Source organism: Balaenoptera musculus, chromosome 15 (assembly GCF_009873245.2).
Source record: "Balaenoptera musculus isolate JJ_BM4_2016_0621 chromosome 15, mBalMus1.pri.v3, whole genome shotgun sequence".
Classification (NCBI taxonomy): domain Eukaryota; kingdom Metazoa; phylum Chordata; class Mammalia; order Artiodactyla; family Balaenopteridae; genus Balaenoptera; species Balaenoptera musculus.
In genome coordinates, this window is record NC_045799.1 from 33080201 (window position 1) to 33102033 (window position 21833).

A 21833-nucleotide genomic window follows, 5' to 3' on the forward strand; every position below is an offset into this window, starting at 1 on the left:
GCCTTTAATTCACAGCTGAAACACAAAATCTAAATAGTATGTGCGGTTGCCGAAATCTGAATTGGACTAACAAACTGTCATATTTATCTATCATCTATCTATCTATCTATCTATCTATCTATCTATCTATCTATCTATCTATCTATCTATCTATCTATCTATCTCTCTCTCTCTCTCTCTCTCTCTGTCTGCTGTAGGGGTTTTAGTGAGAGTAAGTTAAATCACCCTATAAGGCTTTTCTCTCAAATGCAGTTAGAAAAGATTTAAAAAATTTAATAAGAGCTTCCTCACCTAAAAATACTTAACTCCCCTCCACCCCAAGCCAGATTAAAAAAAAAACTCTTTGACAGAATATTGGTTAAACAAGAGTTGCCTGCATTTACAGACTAACATCAAGAGAAGAGGCCGGGCCAGCCTGGCTCCTGCTGAGGAACCTGGATTCCTCTGCGGCATCCACAGAGCTCTGGATTTTCCTCTTTGGAGGCTTGTTCACATTCCCACTGAGGCTCTGGGACAGCACAAGGTCCTGGGTCTTCACAGGTTCATTCATTAACAGGTATCCCAAAAGCTTTTTTCCTGAGAACTCTTTCAGTGGTTTCAGCGACTCGGAAACAAATTTTTCCCTGGTGGGAACTGGCTACTGCTGCCCTCTCCTTGGCCCTCAATTTCCTTTGTCTCCTGGTTAATTGAAAATAGAAACCACCAAAGCACGTGGTTTCTGCCAACTCCACCGCATGAATCCCTGTTTCTCCCTATCTGGCCAATTCAGTAAACCCTTCCCTCCTTCCACCAACCAACAATATAAAAAATAACAAAACCTACCTCCCATAGTTTTCATGCTCTCAGGAAAGGATTACTATTTGGATCTAATCACTCTTAAGTGACTCCCTAAAAACTTGGGTAGCAAGTTTTTAAAATTAATTAATTAATTAATTATTTTGGCTGTGCTGTATCTTCATTGCTGCATGCAGGCTTTCTCTAGTTGCGGCAAGCGTGGGCTACTCTTCGTTTAGGTGTGCGTGCTTCTCATTGCGGTGGCTTCTCTTGTTGCAGAGCATGGGCTCTAGGTGTGCGGGCTTCAGTAGTTGCGACATGCGGGCTCAGTAGTTGCGGCACACAGGCTCAGTAGTTGTGGCTCACGGGCTTAGTTGCTCTGTGGCATGTGGGATCTTCCTGGACCAGGGCTCAAAACTGTGTCCCCTGCATTGGCAGGCGGATTCTTAACCACTGGACCACCAGGGAAGTCCCCAGTTGGATAGCAAGTTTTAGTATCTTATAGGCCTCTTATTAAAACTGATGTGCCTTGGGACTTCCCTGGTGGCTCAGTGCTTAAGAATCCTCCTGCCAATGCAGGGGACACGGGTTTGAGCCCTGGTCCGGGAAGATCCCACATGCCAAGGAGCTAGGCCCGTCCCATGCGCCACAACTACTGAGCCTGCACTCTAGAGCCCACGAGCCACAACTACTGAGCCCATCTGCCACAACTACTGAAGCCTGCGTGCCTAGAGCCTGTGCTCCGCAACAAGAGAAACCACTGCAATGAGAAGCCCACGCACCACAAGGAAGAGTAGCCCCCGCTTGCAGCAACTAGAGAAAGCCCGCGCGCAGCAACGAAGACCCAACACAGCCAAAAATAAATAAATGAATAAATTTATAAAAACAAACAAACAAACAAAAAACTGATGTGCCTTTTCTCTAGTGAACATTTTAAAAAATACTATAAACTACTGGAGTCACAGAAGTTTTTTTTAAAAAAATGCACACATTTTAAAATGCACTTAGGGTTTCCCTGGTGGCGCAGTGGTTGAGAATCTGCCTGCCAATGCAGGGGACACGGGTTCGAGCCCTGGTCTGGGAAGATCCCATATGCCGCGGAGCAACTCGGCCCGTGAGCCACAATTACTGAGCCTGTGCGTCTGGAGCCTGTGCTCTGCAACAAGAGAGGCCACGATAATGAGGGGCCCGCGCACCGCGATGAAGAGTGGCCCCCACTTGCCACAACTAGAGAAAGCCCTCGCACAGAAACGAAGACCCAACACAGCCATAAATAATAAATAACTAAATAAAATAAAATAAAAGACAAAACTGTAGTTCCCAGAGGCTCTCATTATAAAAAAATAATAATAAAAAAATAAAAAAAAATAAAATGCACTTAAATGGGGCAAGAGAGTATATAATGATGGAATTCATTTTGAATGAATTCAAAAGGGACAAAGGGTGTACAATAAAAAGTCAGTCTCTTACCCTTCCTTGTTCCCCACAAAGTGTAGTTTCTCTACCGATGGTTTTGTACCTTGTTCTTTTTCATTCAGTAATATTCCCTGAATATGCTCCCCATCAAAAGAAAGCTGATTCATTCTTCCTAATCAAAACACTGTATGAGGGCTTCCCTGGTGGTGCAGTGGTTGAGAATCTGCCTGCCAATGCAGGGGACACGGGTTCGAGCCCTGGTCTGGGAAGATACCACATGCCGTGGAGCAACTAGGCCCGTGAGCCACAATTACTGAGCCTGTGCGTCTGGAGCCTGTGCTCCGCAACAAGAGAGGCTGTGATAATGAGAAGCCTGCGCACCGCGATGAAGAGTGGCCCCCACTTGCCACAACTAGAGAAAGCCCTCGCACAGAAACGAAGACCCAAAACAGCCATAAATAAATAAATAAATAAATAAATAAATAAATAAATAAACCCAAAGTTTAAAAAAAAAAAAAAAAAGACAACTAAACTCAACAGTTTAAAAAAAAAAAAAAAACAACACTATATGAATGGACCATAACGTATTTAACCAGTTCCCTATTGATGGATGTTTAGGTGGTTTCCAATTTTTCCCTAAAACAAATAATGTAATAACTGTTCTTGTGTACAGACATATCAACTCACATATTTGAGTATAACTGTGGTATAAATATCGAGGGGTGGATTTTCTGGGTCAAAGCCATGCAGAATTGTAATTCTGATAGATATTGCCAAATTGCCTTCCATAGAGGCTAGATTAATTCATAATTTGACCTACAAGCAGTGTAAGTATGAGAGAGCCTGTTTCCCCACACTCTTGCTAAGATAGTGCATGAAACTTTTTGATCTTTGCCAGTATAAGACCTTATAAGAGCCATTGTAGTTCCTTTTCTATGAACTATGTGTTCACATCCTTTGCTCATTAGTCTACTGGGTTGTTGGTATTTTATTATTGATTTGGAAGAGCTCTTGATATATTAGAGACTGGCCTTTTGTTTGTAGTATGTGTTGCAATGACTTTTTTTTAACTTAATTTATAGTTTTTTGCCATGCATAAAATTTTCATTTTTTAATTAAAATGTACCAGTCTTTTCTTTATGGATTCTGGATTTTGCATTTTTAAAGTATATTATATTTGAAATGTATTCTAGTACTTTCATACATCTGAGATTTTAATCAGCGCCTGTTGCCTCAGCTCTACAGCTTGCTTGGATCTCTCCTCTGAAAGCCAGAGAAGAGAAGCTCCCTGGTCCTTTTATATGATTTAACTCCTAAATGTAGGGTACCTTGTATGTTTGCAGTGGTTTCATGGGTGCTACCTTTGCTCTTCTTGATTTGATTGTAGATTCTTTGAAAGCACAAACTCTATCTTAAGTTTCTATATCCCTCTACCCAGGAGCCTTAAACTTGCTTTCATTTATAGCACTCTGTACTTTAGGAGGGCAGAGAAGGGAGGGCTGCCACAACTCTAGAGTGGTTGGGGAATCATCCTGCACCCCAAAGTCCTATCCCACCAGCTTGAGTTTTCCTGTCACCTTTGGGTTGACGGCTGCTATTTTGCAGTTAGATTCAGATACATTTTGTTCATAGGCTATGGACACAGAACTCCTTACCAATTAAGCAAGCAGGGGCTGGAGGCAAAGAGCCTAGGACAACAGCCCTAGTAACCTTTGCCTTCTGGGTTCTTGTCCCCTTCTGGAAGTATGATTCCTTTTAATCTTCCACTTTTTAGACAACACATTTTTAACACTGCCCCTCCATGTTTGATATTTATGCTGATGATCTGCCATGTCTGAATTCCTTGACTGTGATGTCACTTACATGTTCCTGACTATTATTTTAAGCAGTAGATGACTGAGTTTACTTTTAGCATTGAGCTCAATTGCCAAAGCAAGGGTTTTAATGGGGAATCTCTTGGCAAGGAAATTGATAGGAGGGTCTCCAAGGACCAGCTGATCCCATCCTGGAGCAGGCGACTAGGAAAGTCTGACTCTCCCAGCATCCTTGCAGCACGTAGGGGTTGAGAGTAAAGGAAATATCAGAAGTGCTCCCTAACTCCAAGGAGTTTGCAGTTTATTTGTAGAGAAAATCCATGAATGTGGTACAATTAGAGGTGTGAGTCCTGAAATTACACTCAGTTGTGGCTCAGAGAAGGGAAGGGCCAGTGTGACCAAGAGTAGAGAAAAGCTCCTTTCTGGAAGGAATAAGACCTGAATGTGATCTTAGGGCAGGGTTTCTGAATCTGCGATTCTTGGATTTGGGAGTCTAAATCAGGTGGTCCATAAACCTGGATTAGGAAAACCTACACCTCTATTTGCAATGGCTCTTAATGGAAATTTAGCATTTCCTTCCATGGTGAATGTAGGCCACAAACCGCAGTACTACAGAGCACTTATGACTTCATGACTACCAGAATCACAGATCTTTCATATTGCATCACAGTTGCTGTTTTCAAATAATGCTCACATTCATCATCACTTTGATATCAACTAATTAAACAGATATGTTACTTACATCCATTTTGAAAAAGATTTTGGTTACTATAGTTCAATATAGTTCCATTTTGTAATCCTATGTATTTTATTTCATAAATTTGAAAACGTTATTCTAACATCCAGCAGTTTTGGGCCCTCAACTTCTATCTTAGTTCTTGGCATACGGTAGTTGTTCGATAAACAAATGAATAAATAAAACAACAGGGGCACAAGTCTGAAGAGATAAGTTGGGGCCACATTCCTGACTTAGCAATTAGAAAATGCATAAGTATGTTTTATTTATGTGTTATCTAGTTTCAGAAAAAAATTTAAGGCAGTTTATTAGAATAGATAGCATACAACAAGGTAGATTAAGTTACCTAGGAACTAGTCAAGGAAAGAGTAAAGCTGAGTCAGGAATGAGGCTAAAAAATGAGGTCACAGAAAATGTAAAGATTTGGTTCTAGCAGGCAACACAAAAAAGAAAACCTGAATAGTTGTATAATTCACACTGCCCTTAAGAAAATCAAAACAATTGGTTAAGAGAAGCCATAACAGTAATTTCTCCTGAAGATTTTATCAAAGAAGAGCCAAAGTTTGCTTTCTTACCATGATTCACTGGAAGTGATGTACTCCAGATGCAAGCTAGGCCCATGAGCAGTAAGCTGGATCTCAACCAAAGACTGAGCAAGAGCTCCACAGAAACAAGGAAGAGGGCTTATTTTGAAGCAGATGCCAGTTAGGTAAGCAGTGGGAGTCCAGATGGGCCTCTGGAGCCCAGACAAAATGAGGACCAAGGAGGAGACAGTGACACAAGAGGCAGAAACACTGCCGTGGATGAGGAAGGGATGGGTGCAGAAAAGGCGACCCGAGGCAGGCCCCTTGGACAAGTGCCCGGTGGTAATCAAAGAAGAGCAGTCAGCTCGGAACTGGGATGGGAAGGATACAATCATGCTGTGCACTCAGAGGACTGGTGACCCAGTGTGTGTTTTCTACTTTGGGCCATTTTAAGCACCAATTCACAACTCTACAAAAGGGAGAATTGGGACAAGGAAGGGGCAGATGTTCAGAGGAGTTATTTCACCATTCAGCTGTCCTAGGAAACTTCAGGTGGGAGATGTGCACTTAAAATGAGAGTTGGCAACCAGCTGGGGTCTTTATTTATCCAGATGATCCCTCTGTCTCATTGCCCAAGACTCATTCAGCACCGCAGTGGGGAGCCAGGTGTGTGCTATCATGAGGTCCTGGCTTCTTTGCCAAAACCCCTCCCCTCTTAACCTGGACCCTGACAACTCCCTCCTTCCTAAGCATGAAGGACTCCAACTCTGTGAGCCACTCTCTTCTTGTTCCTGCTTCACCGTGAATGGAGAGGGGCAGCACATGCCATGAGTGAAGACCCTTAGAGACTCCCCTAACTAAGGGGTAGCCTACCATGCTCGCTAGAGACAAACAGATGAAAATCCAGAGACCAGTATACATTTATTGGTCTAACCTTACAGAGCTAAACAGAAGGTTACATAAATTAATCCTAATTTTGAAAACTAAATAACTCAATTTTACACTTTCATGCATTCACATTAAAAAAAAAAAAGGAGAGACAGAATTGAGAAAAAGTATCTTACTTTGGGATTCAAGTCAAAGAAAGTGTAGTATTTAAATCGTAACAGCAGCTGCTCATCCTCCTGGATGCCTTGTTCCATAAGGGAACGTGAGGAGTCTAGCCAACTAGAAAACAACAGGATGAGTTTTAAAAGTCAATCAATTTTACACACATAATTATAGTATTATATAATGTGTTTATATATACATATGCATGTATATCTAAATGTATACGTGTGTATACATACACCCTTGAACAAAGTCCGGGTAAGTAATATAACCAAAACTCAGTAAGGGAGATGACTTGATAATAGCTTATATCTCCATTTTATACATACAGCTTTCATACAGCTTTCCAAGTGCTTTTTTGTATGTATATATTTTCTCACTGACACTTTAAAGTAACCAACTGAAGGAGCCAGGGCAGTTCTTCTTCTTCTTTCTTTTTTTGAGTTAATTTTTTTTACAATTTAATTTTATTTATTTTAGCTGCACCAGGTCTTAGTTGCGGCACGTGGGATCTTTAGTGGTGGCATGCGGACTCAGTTGCGGCACGTGGGATCTTTAGTTGTGGCATGCGGGCTCTTAGTTGCCGCATGTGGGATCTAGTTCCCTGACCAGGGATCGAACCCGGGCATCCTGCATTGGGAGCGCAGACTCTCACCCACTGGACCACCAGGGAAGTCCCCCAGGGCAGTTCTTGTTTTCTCAGTTTTATGGATGAGGAAAATGAGCCTCAGCAACATTAAGTGATATGTTCAAGGTCACATGCCTCGTGGTGGAGCCAGAATGAGAATCTGCGCTTGCTGACTGTTGCATGTACTTGTGCTGCATGTACTTGTTGACTGCTGACCACTTCTACACCAGATGGTCCAACCCAGAACTGGCTCTATCTTACAGAAAGTTCTATGTAGAACTTTCTGTAACGATGGAAATATTCTACATTGCCCTGCCCAATTGAGTAGCCACTAGTCACACGTGGCTACTGAAGGTTTAAATGTGGCTAGTGCCACATTTTAATTTTAATTATATTCAAACATAAATGTAAATGTCCATATGCGGCTAGTGACTCCTGTACTGGGTAGCACAATTCTAGAGTTTGAAAGATAAGTACTGGCAATGGTGAGGGGTGATGAAAAGTTAACAACAAAACAAGGTGGGAATGAGGGGCATCCAATACCACTGAAGGAAAATGGCTTGAACTTCTATCAAGTATTTTATATATGTTTATATATATTGATTATATATACTTATATATGTAATATTCTATTACATATTATATATTCCCTTTTGGGAGAATAAGAATAACCAAGATTCAGTCTCCAACCTAAAGGAACTGACAGTCCAGTAGGGTAACCAAGCCTCATACTAAAGGAACAAGGTAACACTGGAGCCAAGAACAGGACTCAAGGGAAGTGACTGATCTTGAATGGTGACATCTGAGAAGGAGTCTGTATGTGGCTGGGCTTTAAAGGACAAACAGGGATGGGCTGGTAGAGGAGGAGGGAAGGAGAGGGTTCTGGAGCAGGGGAAAAGCTGGAGATGAGGCGGTGACAGAAGAGTGAGCATGCACGTGGGGGGATGGGGTGCATGAGAGCACAGCAGGACGGACAGATGGACATCTTCGGGGCCAGATCTCACAGGGAATGGAGTGCTGTTAACAAACTTGACTTTGCTTGGTAGACAGCAGGTAGTGAAATAGATGGTGGTTTGAGAAATAGATTGTGTTTTCTGAGACCACTTCAAACAAACGCTGAAGGACTCACTCGTTGGATCGCAGAATGGAGAAGGAGTGCTCTACGAAAGACAGTGAGGCCACCTTGGGTCTCCTCTGCTGCTCCATGGGGACCAACCCACTTATAAGCTGTTCTACATTCCATAAAATACACTTTGCACACGTGTATGGGCAAAGAATTAGTATTCACATATGGTAAACCATTGAATTAACCCAGTGCATAAATGTTGTCACACTTTAAATGTATTGAAATGATGAAAGGCTGCATTTTTCCCTTTTGTTGCTAAAATCAGCACTGATTTTTGTGAATAGTATAGAATCCCTAGGCATGCTAACTTAAAAATGAAACACCCCCCTCCCCCATCCCTGCAGCATCTCTCTTACTATATCAACATCAGTTCACAGAGAAGCAAAACGAAGTCATGTCCTTACCCTGTGTTAAGCTTGGCTTTGTCAACCAGAGACCGAGGCTGGTACATGTCAGCAAGAGCTTCTGGTGACTGAGGGGGCTGGCTGAATGCAAGGATACTGCAGTTTTGTTCAGTCAAAGGGCTGTCACTAAACCAAGTCATTGTGGATGACGCTGGCGTTCCGTTGATGGGGTCATATGTGGGGGTCATGGTTCTACTGTATAAGCCAGGACTTACTGCAAAGCAAAGGAGAGTATGAACTAGGATATGAGATTTGGGGTAGGAATCTTTAGAAAAATAATTACCAATATTGCTTGTACTAAAATGGATTTTGAACTTAAATGTTTGTTATCATTTAAAATAATCAGATGAGTCATGAGTGATGGGGAGAGAAGTTAAACACAGGTAAAAATCCTGTCTGAATATTTAGCTCCTGGGAAGCTTGGGAACTCATAGGCTGTAAAAACTTCCAAAATCAACCCAGACAGATGTGGGACTATCTCCTTCTCAATAATTCAAAATTCTCCTATTTCGGTGGTGAGTTCTGGCACTATTAGAAAACTGGAGCTCTTGCAGAATGCATGCATACACTATATTCTTTGGCAAATCCCCTAAACAAATCACAGTATTTACAATTTTAAGAACCCAGCTAGTTGATGGTTTATAAATCATCTGACTCTAATTTGCATAAGGAAAGCGTAAATAATCCTTTTCATTCTTTGCATTGGAATATACTATGCAAGAAACCCTCAGAGTTGCAAGCAAGCTAGAGATTAATTCTTATATATAGGCATATCTCATTTTATTGTGCTTCGCAGATACTGGTTTTTTGTTTTTTTAGAAATTGAAGGTTTGTGGCAACTGTGTGTTGAGCAAGTCTATTGGCGCCATTTTTCCAATGGCATTTACTCACTTTGTGTCTCTGTGCCACATTTTGGTAATTCTCCTAATATTTCAAACTTTTCCATGATTAATATATTTGTCATGGGGATCAGTGATCAGTGATCTTTGATGTTACTGCTATGACTTGCTGAAGGCTCAGATGATGTTAGCATTTTTAGAAATAAAGTATTTTTTAATTAAGGTATGTACATTTTTTTAAAGACATAATGCTATTGCACACTTAATAGTAACAGTAGAGTGTAAACTTTTATATGAGATGGGAAACAAAAAAAATTCGTGTGACTTGCTTTATTGCTGTGGTCTGCAATATCTCTGATGTACAACTGTAAAAATAAAAGGATGATGCCTTTACAGAATTTTTACTGCCCCTCCTGTTACACGCCCAACGCAAAATTTAAATTGAGTTCAGGAAAGAGTCATATGAAGGTAGGATCAGGAAGAGAAGTATATCTGAGTGATCTAACAAATTTCCTTTATCCCACAAATTCATGGCCAATTCTACTAAAGTTTTACATTCATCAGCGACCTAATACATACAATTAAAATAATGAGCCATACAACATACCTTGTCAAAAAATTTCTCTTAGTTCTAAAATTAGTTGGATATTCTATCCTCATCACTGGAATCCTCAATTTTAGTCCTTCTTTGTTTGGGGGAGAGAAGAAAGGTGAGCAGAGGGGAGGAGAGTTCTTGGGACTTAAGAATTTAAGAAATTCTTGGATTTAATAATGAATTAAAACAACAAAACGCCTATCATAAATCTTACCTGGTGGACCTGAATTTGTTGGAGAACACTCCAGGCTTAAAATATCTTCAATTATGGGCTCCTTATTATTTTTTTCTTTTCTTTTCTTCTTTTTAAAATATTCACCAGAAGGCTTTAACAAGGAAACTTCTTCTGCTCTTCTAATATCTAAAAAATAAAAAAATATAAAAAAGAAAGAAGAGGGCTTTCCTGGTGGTGCAGTGGTTAAGAGTCTGCCTGCCAATGCAGGGGACACGGGTTCGAGCCCTGGTCCAGGAGGATCCCACATGCCGCAGAGCAACTAAGCCTGTGTGCCACAACTACTGAGCCTGCGCTCTAGAGCCCGTGAGCCACAACTACTGAGCCCAAGTGTCACAACTACTGAAGTCCATGCGCCTAGAGCCCGTGCTCCACAACAAGAGAAGCCACCGCAATGAGAAGCCCACGCACCGCAATGAAGAGTAGCCCCCACTCGCCGCAACTAGAGAAAGCCTGCACACAGCAGTGAAGACCCAACACAGCCAAAAATAAATAAATTAAATAAATAAATAAATAAATAAATAAAAAGAAAGAAGAAATGCAAAAAGTAAAAAGAAAATTCCTTCTAAGACTCAGAGTCATGTTGGGCATCTGAAACCATTTCTCAGGAAATTCCTGAGAAATAAATGGAACTAAATCGCATTCCTTTTGAAGAAACTGAAGGGTATAAGTGACTCCTAAAATGGGTGTGTGTGGGGGTCAGATAGTTGAGGGAGATTCAGTCTAGGAAAATTTCTAGTTTGTTTTTTAATCTACTGTGAAAATGTTTCAAACATATCCAATGTGAAGGGAATAGTATAGTGGCTCCTTCCTGTGCTCGGCACTCTGCTTAAACTGCTCTCAGCATTTCGCTATGCTTGTGTCATCTATTTACTACGTTTTCCCCTCCCTCCTTGCTTCTTTCCTTCCTCCCTCCCTTCCTTCCTTTTCTGTTTTTAGGTTTTTAAGCAACAACCAAAGACCCCACCTTTTTTCTTTATGGACCAGCGGTCTTCAGAGCCTTTCTCTGCCCAACAGCTACTTTCATACCCGAGGCAGACACGGTAGGTGCCCTGCCCACCCCTTGGCCATCACCATTTCAGTGCGCTCTGACCCCCTTCCAATGGCAGCTAGGATGTGTCTCTCTACCCAAGGGCTTGCTCTGGATGCCAGAGTCCACACTGCTCAGATATAGATGCAACAGGCCACATGAGTTCAGAGAATTAACGCTCCCCAAGAACAGCCCTCGATGACTCAATGACTGATGAGAATGGTGTATTAACACCCTAGCTTCCTTGCCCCTTGGGTGGCACAGCTCCAAGACATGTCCACACTGCCTCCCAGAGGTCCCCAGTTGCCCACAGTGTGACTTGATCAGTGATACTTGCTCATTAGTGGCCTTCTCTTCCCAGTCTCACTTTCCCACTCCCAGCCAGTGTTTCCTGGCATCACCTTCCAAATAAATAATATTTGTACTTGAATTCTTATCTCAGGTTTGCTTCTGGAGTGCTCAAACTAAGAAGATAGTCCCCATTTTCCTCCATTAATCAAATATACGTATAACTGCCATTTCCAACCAGAACTGATAACTTTATAAACACACTGGGCTGCTATGATCCTAGGTAAAAGCCAAGGAATGTGGATGTTAGAGTTTCTGGGCAGCTTTCCTGGAGGTAAATGCACTGATTCCATAGGTCCTCCTACCTCTTGGTTCAAACACTGCTTGGTGCTGAGGCTGAGGCTGGCAATTGAGCTCGATTCCCTCCCAGTAACCAAGCCTGACTGTCAGGTTGCAACACACACCTGTGACCATTCCAAATGCATAATTTATACACAAAACCCGGAGATGAATCAAAATTTGCAGTGGAAGCTTTACAAACAAAGCAAAACAAAACAAAACATCGATATCTCCAAGCCCAAGATTTGTGTCTTGTCTTCTCTTCGAGGGAAAAAATCATCCTATTGCTAAATTTGATTTAGTTTCAATTGGTCACATATAAAAAGTGATTATTAGGGAATTCCCTGGTGGTCCAGTGGTTAGGACTCGGCCCTTTCACTGCTGTGGCCCGTGTTCAGTCTCTGGTTGGGGAACAGAGATCCCGCAAGTCATGTGGCATGGTCAAAAAGAAAAAAAAAAAAAAAAAAGGGTTTATTAGAAATGCCAAGTTGAGCCCTTTAGACCTACCATGAAGGTATAATCTGGAAAAGAAAATAATGTATGAATGTTTCTGTTTATTTCAAAACTTCAAGTTTTCGGCCCCAGCTACAATGTGTGCTTCCAGTCAACTGTGGTGTGTGAAATGTAGAATTTTATTTCCTCATTCACTCTGTCTTCAAATTTTCATTAGAATATTACTGAAAGCAAGGCGCCCTGTACTTGTCATTTGCTCACCATGCATCAGGGACAATTCTGGAACTTATGTTTTGTAATGGAAGCCTCCATTCATTTGCTCAGTCAACAACCAGTTACTAAGCAGCTGATGTGTGCCAGGCATTCTCCTAGGTGTTAGGAACACAGACATGCTCAAGAAATGGTTCTGTCTTCACCTTATTTAATACTATACCAGCCTGCACTACCCAACACTGGCACTCTCAATCCTGTGTACACTATTATACTTTTTCCTTTTTTTCTCCACTACCTATCTCCTTTTAACATCTTATTTTTTACATGATTTATTTTCTGTCTCTGTATGCTACAATGTAAGCTCAAGGAGGGCAGAGATTTTGGGCTATTTTTATTGCTTAACCCATCCCTAGCACTCATCCCAGGGCCTGCCAAACCAATACATATATATTTGTTGAAGGAATGAATGAGCAGTTTACAGTTCAATGGGGAGATAGATCACTCACTCACGTACTGTATATACTGTGTTCAAATACTAAATCTTTGCCTTGGAACTCAAGAATATACCTACACACTTTCAAAAAATATAAAATAAGAACACCTTCCTGACCCAGGGTTTGCTCCTATTATGGAAGTCCCAGGAAGAAGAAATGGTTTGGACAGTGTTGTCTCTAATGGCTGTTAAAGTTTCTGATCCATAATTAAGTGGACTTTTCTGCTTAAAATAAACTCCACAAATGATGTTTGCGGACAGAGTTATTTACTGGAGCCAAATGTTAAGGAAGCAATTAAGACATTGCATCACTATTATCTCAAAAACAATAAAGACATATCGGCTCTATGGTGATAATAATTTAATGGAACTCTTTTTTGTCTTAAATATAATGATGATTTCAGTATGGCTTAGAGAAATGAGTTTTGGGGGGGAAATCTTAATGGGGTTGTCTCTTCTGTTTACAAATCTCTTTTTAAATAGTTTTAAGCTTTGTGGAAGTGAATCTGATTTATTCCAATAATGTTCCGTTTGGTTTAACTTCACTTAAATGGCTAAAGTCTCCAGAACTGGGCTTGAAAAGTATGCTCCTAATAAGGGACGAGTTCTGTAAAGCCAACTGCTTGTTGGCAGAAGTGCATGTATTTTCCTGTCCTCCTCTGCTGAGAGTCCAGAGGGCGCAGGTGCCTGCGGGAACTCACTCAGGGCTCTGCAGATGTCGCTGACCGCTCTGAAGACCACGGCCGAGAAGCTGACTCGCAGTCGCACTGTCTTCACATTGGGCAGGCGGAGGCGAAGCATTTTATGCTGAGGGGTGAAGAGAAGCTTTGCATCTGCCTGGACCCCACATTTGTCCAGGGTCCAGTGAGTTTTCAGAAGCCAGCAGTGCTTCTGTTCCCACCAAAGGGCAAAGTCTGACCAGTCCTGGGCTATGTCTGCAAGAACGGAGAACACAGTGCAGTAAAGTGAGAGTGAGCACTCGCACCCCAGAGTCAAGTCCCTTGTGTGCAAAACTGAAGCCAACGCTGGTCTTCAGCTCCCACCTCCTCCTACAACCCAAGGTTTCATCATTCTTGGCTTCTTGTCAAAGTCCCTAAGGCGGGGCAGGTAGAAGACAGACTGAACCTTACCTTCTTTATATTTAAATACTATGAAAGGAAGAGAAACATACAATTTTTGTTCCTGATGAAATACTAAAGTTCTCTTCTCCCAAGTCCCTTGGTGTCATGGTCCTTTCTGGGAAGGCCAGGAGCATCACCTCTGTTTAATCAAGATTATTTCTCTAATAGAAATGAATCCTTCCACAAAGGAGTATCAACAGCTCCCAATCAAATTCTACGCAGAAGTACTGGGAAGCTGACATTTCACTCTTCTCAGGAATGTCCATCTCTTATTAGTTCCACCATATTCCCAGTTTCCAAAGTGTTTACACTGAAATCAGAGCTGAATATTTTCTCTCTCAATGGTAGCATCAACATTGAATTCTTCTCCTTCTTCAATGCCCCTTGGCATCTAGGTTGAATCTTTCCCCTTTGCCAATGTTGGAGTCAATATTCAATCTTTTATTTTGCTAAATTAAGAGCCACTGGTAATTTTATTTACTTAAAAAATAGTTTCTCCCTCTTTCTTTCTCTCTATTTAGATTAGAAAACCTTTCTCTCAGTGCTATTAGAAGAAGTATAAATGCTATAACTATTTTGGAAAGTCCTATTCAGTAATTTTTCTCTGAGCTATATACGCATTAGAAATGCATGTACTGTATAGTCACCAAAAGACAGGTACTATCTGTAAAAGCCCCCAAATGGAAACAATCCAAATATCTATCAACAGGTAAATGGATAAACTGTGGCATAACCATACAATGGAATATTATACAGCAATGAGAATCGATGAACCCAAACTATATGCAATAGCATGGTTAAATCTCACAGACATAATGTGGCAGGAAAGAAAGCAGATGCCTAAGAGTATATTATCCTGTATAATTCCACTTATATACAGTTTGCAGACAAGTAAAATTATTCCTATGGAGTAAGAATTCAGGATAGTGGTTACCCTTGGTGGGGCAGTGGCTGGGAGGAGTTAGGTGTGGGACTTGGGTGGGGGAACAGGTAATGTTCTCTTTCTTGATCTGGGTGGTGGTTTTAAGACTGTGAAAATTCACTGAACTGTACACTTATAATAAGTGCACTTTTCTGTACGTATATGATACTCCAATGAAAGCTTACTTAAAAATACTTTATATCACTAGTGTAAATGAAAAGCCAACATCTGTGGTCTTAAGTAGAAGACAAAAAATAAATACAAAGAAAATAGAACATTATTAAATTCTAGGTACCTCATGTTGACTCGTGATGTGAAGACTCTGACCCTGAAGACTTCTTTCCTTGTTTTAAACAGGGTGAGTAGCAAATGGTGGACAATGTTAGAAGACACATTGGCACCAGGCCGCCTGCATCACGGAGCAATCAAGCATTAACGGAGAATCACACAATAATCTAAGGCCCCAGGTGTGGTCTAAAGTCACCATGGAAGGGGTCCCGTTCTTGTGCAAATAGATTTTTACACCTACTGGGGAGCTTTAGTTTGCCACCAAAGACTCAAATTTTCACATTGGGGGTCAGGGGGTGGTTTGGGCTCCTTCAGGTCTTCCCATTTCTCTTCCTCTTGCAGGCAGGGGCCATTACAAGATGGATGATCAAAAAAATTTAGATGGTCAGATAATCCAGTTCAGCCATTTAGTGGTGATGCAACAGAGAGGGTTTCAAATGTAGAGAAACCATAAAGAAGCAGCAACTTACTGATCTGTTCCACTAACTTGAGCATCACTCCCCCAATGTGCAGATCTCCAGACACTCTCAGTGTGACGTCCTTCTGCTCCTCTTCATTTGGATGGTCAACTTGGATCACGAGTTCCCAAGAAGCAGACGCAAAGTCGCTGGATGAGAGCATTGTGGCAAATGCAGGTGTCTGTGCGTAAAAAGGCAGACAGATCAGAAGGATGCTGGGACTCGCCAACCAGACCTTGCAGAGCAAAACTCTTTTTTCCCCCATTTTAGCCCTGTCTTCAAAAATGCCGCAGGGTTCCTGATATTAAATTCAGCATCTTAACTTTAAAGACAAAAAGTCTTATAAAAATGATCTCAAGCCTTCTAAATTTATGTACTTCACTTTTCCACCCTCCCAGGTCCACCTGGCTATTTTCTGTGCCTGCCCAGTGCATCCATCCTTCTCTACTGACTTTTCTTGACCTTCTCTGAACTATTTTAGCAATAGGCAACAAATCATGGCAATCCTTGACACTTAAAAAAAATCAACTTTATTGAAGTATAATTTGTATACAATAAAATGCATTGAATTTAAATGTACACTTTGATGTATTTTGTTGTATGCAAATTATATGTCAATAGAACTGACTTAAAAAAAGGAAATTAAAAGAGGAAATTAAGGGCTTCCCTGGTGGCGCAGTGGTTGAGAGTCTGCCTGCCAATGCAGGGGACATGGGTTCGAGCCCTGGTCTGGGAAGATCCCACATGCCGCAGAGCAACTGGGCCTGTGAGCCACAACTACTGAGCCTGCGCGTCTGGAGCCTGTGCTCCGCAACAAGAGAGGCCGCGACAGTGAGAGGCCCGTGCACCGCGATGAAGAGTGGCCCCCGCTCGCCGCAACTAGAGAAAGCCCTCGCACAGAAACGAAGACCCAACACAGACAAAAATAAATATAATTAATTAAAAATGAGGAAGCTGATAAAATCAGACTTAATGCTTATTAAAAAAAAAAAAGAGGAAATTAAAATCTTTATCTTGGGACTTCCCTGGTGGTGCAGTGGTTAAGACTCAGTGCTCCCAATGCAGGGGGCCTGGGTTCGATCTCTGGTCAGGGAACTAGATCTCACATGCATGCCACAATGAGTTTGTATGCTACAACTAAGGAGCCAGTGAGCTGTAACTAAGGAGCCCTTGAACTGCAACTAAGGATCCCGCCTGCTACAACTAAGACCCAGCACAACCAAATAAATAAATATTAAAAAAAATCTTTATCTCTAATGTATATACATATGTATTATTACATTCCTCCCATAAATACTGATGACATCTTCTGGTATGAAAATTCAAAAAATAAAAATAGAGCAAAATTGTTTCTTTTCTAGTCATATAAGGTAGTTTTATCTTAAGCACATAGAGATACAGGTCATTAGTTATTGCCACATATTTGATTTACTTGAGTAACCATTTTATATCATATAGAGGTTGATAAACAAGTGTATCAATTAAGTTTTTGGACACACCTTTAGCAACAGATTTAAAACAGGAGTGACAGACATACAAACCCACTCTTCAAAGTACAGTTAGGGGTGAGAACTTCAAACCCATAGTGTTCTCCTCGTTGGAGGAACTATGATGAAAGAAGCTAAGCAGTATCAGAACTGAGTGCTGTGGGGGTAATAGGAACACTGGGATTCCAAATTGGCAGAACTTAAAAATGTCAGCTCTCTCTTAAATAGAAAGCAAATGATACTACCTCTCCTGGCTATTTTAAAATTTAAAATAAAAATCAGTCATTTAAGTGACAACAAATGTTTTTCACTTTGCTAGGTAAAGACAGCTTATGAAAAATCTATGTTTTCATAAGGCCTGTTTTTAAGAAACATCTGTGCATGCAAACGGCCCAGGAAAGGGCTTCTCTAATGGAAAGTGCACACGAACCCTGAGAACCTTATTAATATGCAGATTCTATTCAGCAGGATCTTATTAACATGCAGGTTCTAGTCAGCAGGTCTGGGGTGGATGTGGAGACCCTGCATTCATAACAAGATCCAGCTAATGCTGGTCTTCCTCTCACACCCTCAAATTGCAACAACCACTTGAAAAATTAGCTCCAGGACTCAGTTCCTCCCTTCAAACTAACTAGATCACTTATTAAGCCAGGACTATGGTGACCTCTGAGGAGGTCTGCAGAAAGTGGGCATAGAGGGAACGTACCTTAACATAATAAAGGCCATATATGATGAACCCACAGCTAACATCATACTCAATGGTGAAAAGCTGAAAGTATTTCCCTCTAAGATCAGGAACAAGACAAGGATGCCCACTCTAGCCACTTTTATACAACATAGTATTGGAAGACCTAGCCACAGCAATCAGACAAGAAAAAGAAATAAAAGGAAGCTAAATTGGAAAGGAAGCAGTAAAACTGTCACTGTTTGCAGATGACATGATACTATACATAAAAAATCCTAAAAATGCCACCAGAAAACTACTAGAGCTCATCAATGAATTCGGTAATGTTGCAGACCACAAAATATATATACAGTAATCTGTTGCATTTCTATACACGAACAATGAATTATCAGAGAAATTAAGGAAACAATCATATTTACCACTACATCAAAAAGAATAAAATACCTAGTAATAAACCAACCTAAGGAGGTAAAAGATCTATACTTGGAAAACTATAAGACACTGAAGAAAGAAATTGAAGACAACACAAACAGATGGAAAGATATACCACATTCATGGATTAGAAGAATTAATATTGTTAAAATGACCATACTACCCAAGGCAATCTACAGAGTCAATGCAATCTCTATCAAAATAGCAATGGCATTTTTCACAGAACTAGAACAAATAATTTTAAAATTTGTATGGAAACACAAAAGACCCCGAATAGCCAAAACGATCTCGAAAAAGAAGAACAGAGCTGGAGGAATCACGCTCCCTGACTTTAGACTATACTACAAAGTTACAGTAATTGAAACAGTATGGGACAGACACAAAAACAGACACATAGATTAATGGAATAGAACAGAGAGCCCAAAAATAAACCCACACACTTGTCAATTAATCCACAACAAGGGAGGCAAGAATATACAATGGAGAAAAGACAGTCTCTTCAATAAGTGGTGCTGGGAAAACTGGACAGCTACCTGTAAAAGAATGAAATTAGAACACTCTCTAACAACATATACAAAAATAAACTCAAAATGGATTAAAGACCTAAATATAACCAGAAACCATAAAACTCCTAGAAGAAACCATAGGCAGGACACTCCTTGACTTGAATTGTAACAATATTTTTTTGGATCTGTCTCCTAAAGCAAATGAAATAAAAGCAAAAATAAACAAATGGGACCTAATTAGACTTAAAAGCTTTTGTATGGCAAAGAAAACCATAAACAAAATGAAAAGATAACCCATGGAATGGGAGAAAATATTTGTAAAAGATGCAAAAGACAAGGGATTAGTTTCAAATAGACAAACAGCTTATACAGCTCAATTAAAAAACAAAAACAAAAGCAAAAACAACCCAACCCATTCAAAAAATGGGCAGAAGACCTAAATAGACATTTCTCCAAAGTAGACATTTAGATGGCCAACAGGCACAGGAAAAGATGCTCAACATGTTAATCATCAGGAAAATGCAAATTAAAACCACAGTGAGATATTGCCTCATACCTGTCAGAATGGCTATTATCAAAAAGACTACATATAACAAGTGTTGGCAAGGATGTGGAGAAAAGGGAACCCTCCTACACTGTTGGTGGGAATGTAAATTGGTGTAGCCACTGTGCAAAACAGTATGGCAGTTTCTCAAAAAACTAAAAATAGAACTACCACATGACCCAGCAATTACACTACTGTGTATATATCAGAAACAAACTAAAACAAAACAACCGAAAACACCAATTAGAAAAGATACATGCACCCCAATGTTCATAGCAGTATTATTTACAATAGATATGGAAGCAACTTAAGTGTCCATCAACAGATGAGTGGATAAAGAAGATGTGGAATGGAATATTAGCCATAAAAAAATAATGAAATTTTGCCATTTGCAACAGCATGGGTGGACTTGGAGGGTATTATGCTGAGTGAAATAAGTCAGACAGAGAAATACAAATACTGTACAATATCACTTATATGTGGAATCTAAAAAAATAAAACAAACTAGTGAATATAACAAAAAGGAAACAGACTCACAGATATAGAGAACAAACTAGTGGTTGCCAGTGGGGAGAGGAAAGGGGGGAGGGGCAAGATAGGGGTAGGAAATTAAGAGGTACAAACTATTATGTATAAAATAAATAAGCAGCCAAAACTAACACAACATTGTAAAGCAATTTTACTCCAATAAAAATAATTAAAAAAAATAAAATAAGCTACAAGGATATATTGTACAACTCTTAAAACTCTGAGCTAAACTCTCAGTACCTTCACTAAGCATTCCTACTAACATAAATCTTTCCCAGTGAGGACACAATAAAGATAACTCAAACTCATAACACGCCATTGAAGTATTTGACTTTAAGATCCTTACAATTTCTAAAATGCTATGATTTGAGGTTTTGTTATTTACAATGTTTTGTACATAAAGAAAATAACCTTACTTTTAAGGTGACTCCTTGCTGCTTGTTTTGTGAACAATCAGACACAGGGTTTTTTCTTTTCCTAACCTGGGCAATCAAAACACTTCTCATTTAGGCAATAAATGGTGATTCCCTTACAACGAAATTCTGGCTAAAATTAGACAATCTGGTTTCCCCACATTCCTCTCCTATCTTTTCTGCGCCTTTTTGAGCGAACTTCTCAAGTTCAGCAAGCTGTTACTTGTTGAGGAAAGCACATCTAAGTTAAAGACCAGAACAAGAAGCAAAGCGCACCACCAGACCTGCCTTCCTTTGGGGAAGCCCAGTTTACCACTTCCTCGGGTCCTTTATGGAAAACTCAATCAAGAAAGACAGACAGACGCAGGCAGGCAGACAGAGAGAAAGACGGGGGGAAATAGACGCAACGCTTCTTTGGAAGATCAGAGTAAGTGGGTCCGAAGGCCTCTGGCCTGTCTTTTGCCAGCTCTGCAGGGTCCTGGGGCCCAGGGGAGTGTGGTGGGTGGGTAGAAACCTGCCCCCTACCCCCATAAAGACAGTACCCGCAGCTGGACGGAGAGTTTACTTTGCGCAGCTAGATACGCAAGGACGGAGAAGGTGGTCACAAGCCGAGGACGCGGTTTTTAATTCAGCAGCCATTTAAGTGCAAGGAGCTGTAGAAAGGCAGGGGCGGGGGTCTCGGGAACCAGCGGTGCCCATCGCAGCCTCCCCTCCCCGCCTGGTCCCGGCCCCTCGCCACCCACCTCCTTTCCGGAGCCTGCGGCGTGCGGAGTCGCTGCCCCCTGGAGACCCGGCCAGAGGCCACTCCGGCCGAGCCAGGGGCGCGCGGTGGCGGCAGCTGCTCCGCGAGGTTCGGCTGGAGAAGGCTGCGCGCGGACCTGCCACCTAGACTGGCGCCCGCCCCCGCCGCCCAGTCTCCGCCCCGCGCGGCCCCCGGGGCAAGGCCGGCCAGCACAGCGGGCAGGCGCCTGCACGCCCAGCCCCCGCCTGCCAGGTCCCGCTGCCCGGGGAGGGGGCGCTCCGCAGACTTTACGGGCAAAGGGTGGTCGCCGGGCTACCGCGCGGCGAGAGGGCGGGGAGAACCCGGCGGAGGCTCAGCCCCGTGCCCCTCTTGCGACCTCTCATCCTGCCCACCCTCTCTTAGACCGCCTCCAGTTTCCCGGTTCCCCGAGGCCCGCCCGGGACTAGCCCGGTGATTAAGGTCCTGCTACTTCCCCGCCCTCAGGATGTACCAGTCACTCACACCCCGGGGTGCGTCCACGCGCCAGGAGCCTCGGCTTCGGGCGAGAACAACCGCCTCCCCTCTAGAGAGCCTGGAGGACCTGTGGTCGCCAGGTGGAAGAAAAAAAAGCGGTTCATCTCTGAGTAAGAGGGTGGTGTAAACCCCTGAGAAGGGTGAGGCACCCCAAACATGCACGATGGAAGACCCCGGGGGAACCCAAGGCCATGCCCCTCGCGGAAGTCTGGGTGGCTCACCTCACATTCACCACCCAGC

At 41.8% G+C, this 21833-nt stretch overlaps 1 protein-coding gene across 6 annotated transcripts in view; it reads right to left on the minus strand.

Moving 5' to 3' along the window:
• The window catches only part of FERMT1 (fermitin family member 1), a 47806-nt gene extending 26372 nt beyond the window's left edge, over positions 1-21434 (minus strand). Inside the window, exons 1-6 of one of the 6 annotated variants that reach the window (XR_005016594.1) lie at positions 21082-21430; positions 15756-15924; positions 13656-13889; positions 10121-10267; positions 8473-8686; positions 6329-6431 (exon numbers count right to left, since the gene is read on the minus strand). Coding sequence is in view for 4 of the 6 variants with exons in the window: in XM_036826934.1 (XP_036682829.1) it covers positions 6329-6431; positions 8473-8686; positions 10121-10267; positions 13656-13889; positions 15756-15906 (849 nt within the window). In the remaining 2 variants the exon portion in view is untranslated. Of the gene's footprint in view, positions 1-6328; positions 6432-8472; positions 8687-10120; positions 10268-13655; positions 13890-15755; positions 15925-20341; positions 20398-20880; positions 20963-21081 lie in introns of those variants that run through there. The other 5 variants (XR_005016595.1, XM_036826934.1, XM_036826935.1 and 2 more) reach the window with 5 other exon arrangements.
• Positions 21435-21833: the final 399 nt, after the last annotated feature.